The 12485-nt window shown below is 40.7% G+C and overlaps 1 protein-coding gene across 1 annotated transcript in view; it reads right to left on the reverse strand.

Moving 5' to 3' along the window:
- Window positions 1-12485, reverse strand: part of LOC102462623 (broad substrate specificity ATP-binding cassette transporter ABCG2) — a 69843-nt gene that overhangs the window by 26056 nt on the left and 31302 nt on the right. Inside the window, exons 5-9 of the mRNA XM_075929561.1 lie at window positions 9450-9602; window positions 8060-8217; window positions 7644-7795; window positions 5874-5978; window positions 1989-2236 (exon numbers count right to left, since the gene is read on the reverse strand). Coding sequence (XP_075785676.1) covers window positions 1989-2236; window positions 5874-5978; window positions 7644-7795; window positions 8060-8217; window positions 9450-9602 — 816 coding nt within the window. The remainder of the gene's footprint in view (window positions 1-1988; window positions 2237-5873; window positions 5979-7643; window positions 7796-8059; window positions 8218-9449; window positions 9603-12485) is intronic.

Below are 12485 nucleotides of genomic sequence, written 5' to 3' on the forward strand. Positions count from 1 at the left end.
AAGTAAGGGTATCCGAATCTGACTCTGTGGAAATAGAAACATGCAACTTGGATTTTTTTTTAAAAAATAGCAAAATTATCAGTGGATTCAGTGATATAATCAGCATGATTATATCTGCGTGTCACAATTTCTTAACACTAAGTAGAAGTGAAGAAAATCTCAGAAAAAATAATAGTATTGGGCAGTTCAATCATGATTAAGCATGTGGGACGCATAAGTCTTAACACTGTAAAGCATTTGATACATGTTAAAAACCTGCCGAAAGGACCAAATGTCAGGGATAATTCAGTCACTAAGCCAACTATAGTGAGAAAAAAGGATCATATCAAAACCAATTTAGAGAGGATTAGCAAACATGGCTTAGTGAACTGTGTACCATTTATAGACTGGGTTTGAAATCCATTTTTAATTAGGTTTTGGGAAATAGAAAAGATTGTGAGAAAAAAGCCAGAACCATTAACCCTAGAGTAATATAAAGCACTTGAGAGCATAATTCTTATCACAAGGTCAAGCTTTTGCACAGCAATTATTTGAGATATCCATACCTTCAACATACAGATATACACATACAAAGCTTTTTAACCCGAGGGACTCTGAACACATTTCTCTTTGCTATTGATTTTATTTTACTCAAGGGCTGCATCTAGACTGGCATGACTTTGCGCAAATACTTTTAACGGAAAAGTTTTTCCATTAAAAGTATTTGCGCAAGAGAGTGTCTACACTGGCATGGATGCTTATGCACAAAAGCATATATTTTGCGCAAAAGCATCCGTGCCAGTGTAGACGCTCTCTTGTGTAAGAAAGCTCCGATGGCCATTTTAGCCATCGGGCTTTCTTGCGCAAGAAATTAACATTGCTGTCTACACTGCCCCCCTTGCGCAAGAATACTTGCGCAAGAGGGCTTATCCCTGAACAGGAGCATCAGAGTATTTGCGCAAGAAGCACTGATTTTGTGCAGTACAAGGTCAGTGTTCTTGTGCAAATACTCGCGGCCAGTGTAGACAGGCCAGTCTAGATGCAGCCCTTAAGATGTTTTTTCTTAATCCAGACAACTTATAGAAACTTTTATTATGGGTTGGATTCCTTCTCGTATTCAAATGGGAGTGCTACTGGAGTAAGGCTCTCCAGATCTAGTTAATTAATGTTATTTCCTAATTTCTTATCCCCCAGAAGAAATCAATAACAAATTGTTTATTTAAAGGCAACTTGTAGATTTTAAAAATCCATGAATGTCATAGTACTCTGCTGAATTTCCAAAAATACAATGTTAAGAAGGTCTTGACTCTTCACTATAAATATGCTTCCCCTACTTTAAGACCTGCCACAACCACACTATGTTTACATTTTGCATTGCACATTTTAAATAGCACATCATGTACTTTAGGTGCAGCCATCAACTTTATATGTGAAGTTGCATATATATTAGAAGACCATGAAAATATCTCTGTCTTTGACTTAGGTCCTAGGACATAATTATGCTATATAACACTTGCTAATTTTCTTTCCTTTGGGAGTAAAAACAAAGCACAGTGGGCCAGATCCTGGCATACAGATGTATTGCCTAGTGTACAACTCAGAGGTAATAACCAAATTCTGAGAGCCAGCTTTTCCTGTAATGTGGTGGTAGGGGTGCCAAGGACTACTTGCAGAGTAAGGTACTACTTATTGTGAATCAGTGTGGCAGAACTGCGTCCTTAATGATGTAATGTGAGGAGAATCAGTCTCTGCACATCTAAAATAAAGGTAAATGTAAGCTAATGAATTCTTGAATGTTCCTGTTATGCTCTTTATTTAGGATCATTTAGCTCCACATTTTATAGCTCAGAGGTTCAGATACAATTTTAGGTGCAAATTTACTATTTTTAGATTCTATTTTAGGTGCAAATTTTAGGCCAAATAATTTGCAGGTGCAAAATTGTGCTTAATCCATCTTCAGATTAAATGTTCTAAATCAAATCAGATTTACAACTGTTAACTATGATTACCTGAGCTACAGAGGCTTGAGGGTTGCCTATTAAGTTTTTCAATGTGCGTTTAGAAACCCACTTGAGCTGATGGAAGAAAGAAGTGGCATATGTAATTCGTCTGAAAATTGTCTTCACTTTCTTTTTATTCTCCAAAGAAATTTTCTCTAATACTTCTTCTGTTTCTCTGTAGTAGGTGGATCTGCAATAGTGTTCTGCTAACTTCTCTGCCAAAGTCTTATCACGGTTGATGTGTTCTTCAATGTTATCTTCAGGTTAAAGAGAAAAAAATACTTTATTACCTTTTATTGAATGTACAGAAAAAAAAGTAATTCTCCAGCAATCAAGCCCATAAAGTTACACTGAAGATTTTGTTGCTAATCAATGAGATAGCAATTACAGTGGCTTATTTAGTTAAATTAATCCATTCCATTCAGTCTAGAACAGTGGTTCTCCATTTTTTTGGTCCATAGTTCATCTTACTCAATGCAGTCCTTTCCAGGGACCTTCAGAAAACCACCCATGTTCACAAAATGGGTGCAAGAAGGCTGGGGATATGGAGTTTAGCCAGGAGGTAAGGTGTAGGAGAGGGCTAGGGATGGGGGATCGGGCTGGAAGGAGGTTGTGTGCAGTAGTGGGAGGTTTGAGTGGGAGATAGGGCATTGGCGTGGACTAAAGATCAGGGTATGAGAAGAAGGGACAGGGTGGAGGAGTGGGGTGGAGATGTGGGGTCTCAGTGAGAGGGGTCCATGAGGGGGATGAAGTTGTGGGGCCTCGGTATGCCACTCCCAGGCACTGCCCCCCACTTTCATTGGCCATGATTCCTGCCAATAGGAGTAGCTTGGAATGACTCCAGGTAAGTGGTTTCCTGCAGTACTGTCTCCCAGGAGGGAGGAGGAACAGCAGCAGGTGGAGTCACTTCCTTCCCCCAAAACTGGATCTGGCCCTCCAGGCTTCCCCATTCCACAGTGGGAAGCTAGAGTTGTCACTCCAACATCACAGGGGAGTGGGGGGAGGCATGGGGATAAAGTGCTAGTGCAGACTTTCCGCTGACGGGGGTGCCCTGAGCCCACAGCCCACCTGAAAGATTGTCAGGGACCACTAGGGTACGTCTAGACTACAGGCTTCTGTCGACAGAAGTTTTGTCGACAGATACTGTCAACAAAACTTCTGTCGACAAAGAGCGTCTAGACTACATTGAGTTCTGTCGACAAAGCAAGCTGCTTTGTCGACATGGTAGTGTAGATGCAAAGGACAGTTTACATTCAATAACACCTTCTGTCGACAGAAACTCTGTCAACAGAAAGTGTTATGCCTCATAAAATGAGGTTTACCAGCGTCGACAAAACTGCTGAGTTCTGTCGACATTATGTCAACAGAACTCAGCGGTAGTGTAGACGCAGGTATAGTTTTGTCGACAAAAGTCCAGTTTTGTCGACAAAACTCTGTAGTCTAGACACACCCCTAGTAAGAACAGTTGTATCTGCCTAATCACCCAAATCAGCTGATCTATGTCATTTTGAAAAGTATTGCGTTAATTTTGGTTCCTCAAATCTGTCAAGTGTTAAAGACTCAATATGTAAATAAATATTTTAAACAATTCATGGTTAGACTGGTGAAACATAAGAGTTGCATGGAGGGCAGATTTCTCTAGATCTTAGATGCTAAATTTAGCCCTTAAAGGTTTATATTTTACTTATATTGTGCAGCAGAAATTATATCTTAATAATGGTTTGTTTAAACCATTGTTAAATCACTTATAAAAATGAATTCAATATTGGCTAGGTATAGTATAGTTCGGAAATGTCATTAATGTGCCAGCACTGAGATTTATAGGCATTAAAAACACACCCAAGCCTTTATTATCCCTTTATTTCTATTTATTTTCATGTTTGATTCAATTCTGGATTATTTACAGTATATGCCTTTGGTGTGGGAGGACTTGAGTTTCTCATCTGGGGCTTGATCCCGCACTCATTTGAAGTCACTGATAAAGCTCTTAATGAATGTAATGGGCCAGGATCAGGCACTTGTTTGTTATAGTCTCTGAAAACTACAAATTTATTTTTTAATTTAGAACAAAAAATACTAGTAATTACTTTAATTCAGTTGAAATCAAAAGAAAGTCCCTGAGAGGCTTTTGATACTGTGTAGGAATCATTCTGCAACCTTGACTGAATCTCTTCATTCTTAAGGGGTATATTTTCCTCCTACAGCGTGTGTGCATATAGCTCTTGATCCAAAACTCACTATACTGTATGGTCACTTTAGGATCAGGCTGTAAAAGGGGAAAATAGACTCCCTCAAATGAGAGAAAATTTACTCGGAATGAAGGGTCTCAAAGCCAATCATTCCTTGACTAACTTTTCATCACAAAAGTTAGGGGTTATCTGTGCACAAAAGTTGTGCTGCTTTTACCACAGTGGCATAGATCAGTGTTTTTCAACCAGTGGTACGAGTACCCTACAGGGTACTTGAGAGAAGTCTGGGGGGTACATCAACACAACTGAAATTTGGAGAAAACTTAATTTTTGTTTTAAGTTTTACAGCACTTTATTATTTTTGCACTTTTTAACACCCCAAAATTTCATTGCCTGCCCTGCTATGATTAAATTGTTTAAACAAATGTGTTGCAATGGTAGGAAAAAATGTTGTGTGTCTGAAAACTATAGGCACTGGGGGTACTTATAATTTTTTAAAAAGGGGGTACTTATATATAGGGCTTGACAAACCGTGGCAAAATCTACTTGCCAGCCCCACACTGCGCATGGAGAAGACCCACATTGCACATGCGCGCACCACCGGTGAACGGGACGACTGGCTGAAATCTACTTGCCACAAGTGAGTATAATCACTGATTTGTCGAGCCCTGCTTATATATATATTTTTTAAAAGGGTACTTTATAAAAAAAAGGTTGAGAAACACTGGCATAGATAAAAGTGGGACAGTGCCCCCTACTGTGAATATAGTTATAGTGGTATAAAAGGTGCTAATGCCTATGTAGAGATTATTCCTATATGTTAAGATGAACAAAAGATGGACAAACTACACTAGTATAAATCACTTTTATACTAGTGTAACTGCATCCAAACTAGGGATTGCACTAATATAGCTTTTTCATTTTTAAATATCACATCCTAACAGTTATAGGTGTACATAGACTGTGTGTAGAGCAGACATCTCTTTTTATAATTTTGTTGAGATTAAAAAAAAATCAATCCCTATGTGGGGTTGTAGTAGAACAGTCCATATCAGTGTTAATGTCATTATGATAATCATGTATGGTTTAGTTCCTGAATAAATTGATATTAATGATCAATTATCTCAGCTGAATTTATGAGCAACAAACTAACATTGCCTAGATGGAAAAACAAAATCAATCTGATAACATGACAAATATTTTATGCATTAAGTATACATGCAAAGCTAATATTATGATTTACAGCACATAGTTAGAAAACATCTTAGTATTTTGGTACTACTGTATCACAATTTGGCACTGAATGTGGTGTTCATGAAAGACAATGGGAGTTTTGCTATTTATTTCATTGGCAGAGCAGTCTTTACTGTTGGGGGGAAGGAGACACATGTAATTATTGCCTTTCATGGAACAGCAATGGATATTAAATGTTACACACAAAAGTTATTTCATGCTGTACATAATCATGAGATGGCTTCATAAAGGGAGATTTTGTAGTGAAGAAATATTATAGAAGATTTTGTCCCTCTCGTGTGTATAATGCGGGTGTCTAAGTAACTCTTGAATTTATGTATGGAAGAAACTATTACTGTTAACTTAATGCACCTGAAAGTGATTTTTTTCATTCCTGAATTGATACATCCAAAACACATTTTATCACCCTGCAAATCAGCTTCTAACTTTATGAAGAAATTCAGTTTCATACCTAGGTCAGCATCATCAGTCTTGCTTGATGCCACAGCAGTTGAGTCTCCATTAATGACATCCAGAAAAAAATCAGCAGGGTTGTTATATGGCTCACACTCATAACCTGCAAAGAAACACTCTACAATCATTCTACAGATGGTAAGATGTGTTGTAAAACACCTGAAGTGATATACCCTGGGCAAGACTATGATACCGTTACCTATGCTGAGTGGGAATCTGCACCACTATGTGGTCCAAATGGCATGAACTACTACTCAGCATGAGTAAGGATATTGCAAAGTAGCCTTATCAAAGCTGCCATAAAAAGAAAAGCAGTGAGAATTCAAAATAGCCAGAGTGATAACTAACAAATGAATCCTAGAATCATAGAATCATAGAGATGGAAGAGACCTCAGCAGGTCATCAAGTCCAGCCCCCAGTCCCAACTAAATCAAAGCAACCAGGGCTTTGTCAAGCTGAGACTTAAAAACCTCTAGGGATGGAGATTCTACCACTTTCCTAGGTAACCCATTCCAGTGCTTCACCATCCTCCTAGTGAAATAGTTTTTCCTAATATCCAATCTAGACCTTTCCCACTGTAACTTGAGACCATTGCTCCTCGTTCTGCCATCCGTCACTACTATGAACTTTCTCCATCTTCTTTGGAACCTCCCTTCAGGAAGTTGAAGGCTGCTATCAAATCCCCCCTCACTTCTCTTCTGAAGACTAAACAAACCCAAATCCCTCAGTCTCTCCTCATAGGTCATGCGCTCCAGACTCCTAATAATTTTGGTCACCCTCTACTAGACCCTCTTCAATGTATCCACATCCTTTCTATAGTGGGGGCCCCAGAACTGGACACAATACTCCAGATGTGGCCTCACCAGAGCCAAATAAAGGAGAATAATCACTTCTCTTGATCTGCTGGCAATGCTCCTCCTAATTCTAACTGCATGTCTCTTATTGCTTGCATTTTGACCTTTAAGTTGGTACTAATAGTCTTGAGAAGTCATTTTTCTGCTTCTTGTGGCAGTTTTAAATATTTGAATTTACCAAACTCACCTATTTATAGGTAAAGTGACTAAACACCAGGCGAAACACTTCAAAATTCAGAACCCAAGACTTCCCAATGTATTTTGTTTCCAACTTTAGGTAAATACAATTGGCATTTTGTTTTCAGTTGGTTTGGTAGTTGAGCATTTTGAGTCACATTCTACAACCAATACTTAGGAAAAAACAATATTGGCATCACTGGGAATTTTGCCCATGTAAACATTGTGAGATAGGGCTATGTTGTTAGAATGCTTTAGCTCCAGGTTAGCAAACCATTAAACATGTGAAGTTCATGAGTAAATCCATTCCCATTCAACAGAACTTGAACATATGCTTAAAGTTAGTCATGTGCTTAAGTATTTTACTGAATCAGGGTCTCTGTGTACAATTCTTATATCAGTTCAGATCTAACATGCATTACTCTTTACTTTTAAATAATCACTAATAAGCACAAAGGGTGACAGTTAAGGGTCAGCCTTCACCCTCAATTCTGCATTTCTCGACTTCTGAGTGCTTGGTTTTTCAATTTTAACTTTGCATTCATATTATTGTCATATTAAAAAAGCTATTATTTAGTATGTTTTGTATGGGAAACAATGAGACACATTAATCATTGAATCCCGTGAGTCAAGAGTCATTTTTACTTTTAAAAGTCACTTTTTAAAGCAAAGCCATATTTTAAGCATGTTTCAGTCAGTGTCTACGGCTGTGACTACAGCCCCAGAAGAAAGCTCACCAATAGATTTGAAGTATTCGATGGCATTCTGAGCAGGGCCATGGTACAGCATTCGTCCTGCAGCCAATAATGTCAGGTTGTCAAACAATCTGAATATGGAGTAGCGGGGCTGATGAATGGAAAATATTATTGTTTTCCCGTGCCTTGACATCCTGAATGTAAGTGGAAAATAACAGAAGTATCAACTATCTGAGCTCTTTGTGGATTTTTCTTCTTTCAAATTCCTTCAAATACAAATCAATAAAAAAAACACAATTCAATCTGTTGGAGAATCCAATGCATGGTACAAAAAGAATCAAACAAGCCCAGCAATACAGTAACTGCACATTAACCATTTTAACCACATTTTAATTGCAGATGTATGGCGTACATCTTTGTCAAAACTGGTTCTTTCCCAGGGATTCCATTGCAGTCACCTTTTCAGGAGCAGTAAGACAGCATTGGCAGTGCTGGCATCCAATCCAGTAGTTGGTTCATCTAAGAACAAGACTGCAGGGTCAGTAATGAGTTCCATTCCAATATTGGTCCTTTTTCTCTCTCCCCCAGAAACTCCACGAATGAACGGGGTGCCAACCTAGTGCAAAACAGATAGCTTGTGTCATTTTGTCTGACATGAAAGTATTCACGCAAAGAACATCCAACACATGTAACAGCATATTAACATCTGGGAGAAATTAGTGATTACATTATCACCATGGATTCAGGGGTTCACATTCTAAAACTGAACAGTGTACATTGGAAAGTTGCAACAAAAAGGTCTGCCATAAAAGTTTTCACCCTCAAATCTAAGTTTCTTCATGACAGTCTTGCTATGCAAGTTACCTGCTTTCTGCCTTCTGGTAACTACTGTCCTGTGTCTGGTAATTTATGGATAGACACAGAAGTAATAAGCCTTTTCTTCATTTTTATAGGCAGCTGGGTTAGTGTTTATTAGCCTTTCTGCTATTAGACTTATTAATAAAATTAAAAAGTTGCTAAAGTACAGCCATTTTGTCATATAAAATTATTTAATATTTGCTATTCGGTTTAATAGAAGAAAGATCCTGAATCATGGGCCTGGTGCAAGTGTTGAGGTCTGAATCAAAGTGAGCAAGAATAACAGGCAGGCCCTGTCAAAAGCAGATGTTTGCTTGCAAATCAGTGTCCCAGACATGAATTTGGCACTAGTACTACTAGCACTGCTAAAAAAAACATGGAATGTGTCAATACATTCTGCCGGAACAATATAAGGACACCCCAACCTAGCACACAATAAAATGGTTTGACAAAATTGATGAATAGTGATATTTTGTCTGAAGCATCAGGGGTGAAAGTTCAACAACACGTGGTGAATGGGAATGTTTTGTCTGAAATATCAGGAAGCATGTCATAAAACATGTAAGATGATATATAAGGGGTGTATCAGATTGTCTGTCTCGCTCTATAAATGTTGGGATACCTTTCTTTAACTCTTTGTCCAGCCAAGGGGGCGGTAGAAACTCCTGCTACTGACTGAGCTTAGTCCATTGCAATGGGAATACATAGTTAGTGCACCTGTAACCATTGAGCCAGGACACTAGGAATGTCTTTTATTGACAATAAACCTGGGCTGGTGCCTTCATACCTTATCTGATTCTGTGGTCTTTGGAGGTTCTCACAGAGTCTGCTATGCTGGCTATCTGCGCAGAGCCAGTGCAATATATAGTGCAGCACACACATGCAGATGAATGGTTATCATTGGACAGATCAAAATGCCTGTCAGGACACCACCTAGTGACATCTGGCCACATTAGGAACCATACTATGACAGTTCACACATCTATTTACCTTGGAATCTGCCACTTTAGTCAACCCCAGTTCCCTGATGATCTGATCAATTCGTTCCTTCTTTTCCCGTTCCTTCACAGATGTGGGGAGCCTGAGTGCTGCAGAGAACTGAAAATTTTCTCTCACTGTCAAGGTTCCCATCACCACATCATCCTAAATAAACAAAATTATGTAGGTAATGTTCATTCCAGACTTCATTTTTCCTCTTCTGGGACTTGCATATGCATCCTATTTGTGGACTTTACATGCATAAAGTGCATTTATATGGCGATGACAGCTGCTAAACTCAAGTAGGACAGCTCTTCAAAACCTGAACAGCACATCAAATGTTTGCTTCAGTTATAGTCTCTGCATGTTTGTATAAATTTATGACAACAAGGGACTTTTCTACATGTATCAAATTCTAGAAATATCACTTATTAACACATATTTACACCCTTCATATGCCTACCTGACCAGAGTGTTTTGCATAGCTGTTAAAGACGGGCAGCACAACAAAAATTCAAACTTGGATTTTCCTTAATACAGTTGAAAATTGTCAACAAAATGTATCTGGATTTGGTCCTTCCCAGGTGCTTGCCCCCTCCTCTAGGAAGCTGAGTACCCTCAACTCCAACTGCCTTTCATGGAGGTTAAAGGTAGGTGCTCAGCATTCTGCAGAATCAGTATCTAGAATGAGTTATTTTTTTCAATTGTGAGTAAAATCTTCCTTCAAATATCTGAGGACATGTTTTGGAAATGTGATCACTGCAGACCACAACTAAATAAAACTAAGAAGTGCAAAGAAATTATGAGGACAACTCCATGGTGTTCTGTGAAGCTGCTGATTTAAACTAAATGTTCTCTTGAGGTTACCAGAGCAGACGGTGGGCAGCCTGGTCAGGAGGAATGAGCTCAATCTGGAGAGTGAGGAGCCACTGAGTTTGAATGCACCACAGCTAGATACTGCCATATGCTGAGCACTGGCCCCAATGAAATTAGCCCACGTTTACTTCAAAAACATGAGCATGAGAATGAACACACACATGCTTAAAAATAAAGTGTGTGTTTAATTGTTTTGCTGGCTCACAATGCTCAGCAGCTTGTGGGATTTAGCAATTCATGTTGGCTAAACGGTCTCAGGCAAGTTCCCTGACATTCCTGTTTTAATTTGCCTCTCAGTGAAATGGATATAATAATAATTATTTATTAGTAACTATTACGTGTTACTTCCAAAATGGGAATATGTTGGGGGTAAGAAATATCAACAAAGCAAATGAAAACCAGAACTCTATGTGAGTACATTCAGTTCTATTACCTCCCTTGGAGCAGCATTTGCATAACTAAATACATGCACTGTGGAAACAGTTCCTTGATACTGGGCTTTGTTTATAGTTTACTAGGGGGCTGTGCTCCCTGCTCGCTATGCTTACCAACCCCCTTCTTGGGGAGAAGGTGGCTCCAGCTCCCGCTCCTCCCCACGCCCACTCATACCCCGGCTGGGGAGGGCCAGACCGAGGCAGCCCCAGCTTTCCAGCAGCCAGGCTGAGGCCTCAGCAACTCCAGCTTCCCTGGCCAAGGCTACAGCAGCCCCAGCTCACCCCCCAGCCACAGGAGGCTTCCAGGCTGTGAGAAGCTTGTAGGTGGCTTTCCCTGCTGGCCCGGGGGCAGGAAGGAGGAAGCTCCTCTGAGCTAGGCTGGCTGATGGGTTGGAGGCTGGGCTCAACATGGGTCGAAGCTGGCCGCAGTGTGGGTCACTTTTGGCTGGGGGAGGGTGAAGTGAAGAGCAGCATGCAGAGCTGGCAACCCAGATCAAGTGGGGAGGCTTGGGGCCTTCCCCCCATTTCACTCCGTAGGAGTGCTGGTGCTGGTGCTCCAATCTTGCCAGGGGCTGACTTGGCGGGTGAGAGGTGTGGGGGAAGGGGCAGCAGGGAGTGAGGAAGCCACCAGCAGGGCGAGCATGGAGCTCGCTGTGTCCCATCGCTGTGGATCATGCTGCCCACAGGGCTCCTTCCAGTTCAGCAACAGCTACCCCTGTGCCCAACCTGTTGATGCTATCAGGCAGTCCTGGTCTTTATAAAGGAGTGAGTCAGGGAGCTTGCGAACAGGGACTGCTAACAGGGAGTTTGGAGAGGGAGTTCTCCAGGTGGAGAAGGAGCTTATACAGGACCCTTGAGGGAAGTGGCTGTCTGTAGTGTGTGTATGTTTGTGTTTGGAGGTTTCTTACTGTGTGCTGAGCTTGTGTTTGTCTGTCTGGGGTTGGTGGGGTTTTTTTTTCTCCTCTTCCCCTCCACCCCATGGAGTGTGTGCCGTGGCTGGCAGGTGGAAGCTGTGAGCTTCTAATCAGGGTTTGAAATCTAGAAGCATCTGCTCACTGATTGAGCCTTAATCAAGGGGAAGGGCTATCAGACAGTCCAGGACTTTATAAAAGAGTGAGTCAGTGACCAGGGAGCTTGGAGAGGGAGTTGGGAAGGGTATAAGATAAACTCGCCATTCTTTAAAATCTTTCCCTACACTCCGACCCTTCAAGGAGGCATTTAATAACAACTGAGGAATCTCTCCGAAGGAAGCCAGGTATGGATGTTGATAGGTCTGCTGTTGTTACCTGCACAGCACGTGCCATGTTTGTCTTCCTGCCAGAAGAAAGAAGGGATTTCATCTGTACTAAGTGCAAGCTGGTTACCATTTTGGAAGAAAAAATTAGAGGACTTGAGGCCAAAGTATCGACCCTACGTTCCATCAGAGAGAATGAAGACTTCCTTGATAGAAGGCAGCATTTAATCCTGCAGGCACAGCAGGCTGAAGAGCCCGTCAGGGCAGTACAGGACAAGAAAGATAACTGGCAGCATGTAACCTCTAGAAGAAGAAGAAGGCCAACTCCCCTACTCCTGTAGAGGTAAGTAACCACTTTCAGGCTGTCTCCACAGGCACTGCGGTGGAGAATGCTTTGGCAGAGACCTCTCAGGGACGAAATCAGAAGGGAACACCATCTACCGGAAGGCATGACATGTGTAGTCCTAGGAATGAGGATTCTATGACCTCCACTCCAAAAAGAAA

This window comes from Pelodiscus sinensis, chromosome 5, assembly GCF_049634645.1.
Source record: "Pelodiscus sinensis isolate JC-2024 chromosome 5, ASM4963464v1, whole genome shotgun sequence".
In the NCBI taxonomy this organism is placed as follows: domain Eukaryota; kingdom Metazoa; phylum Chordata; order Testudines; family Trionychidae; genus Pelodiscus; species Pelodiscus sinensis.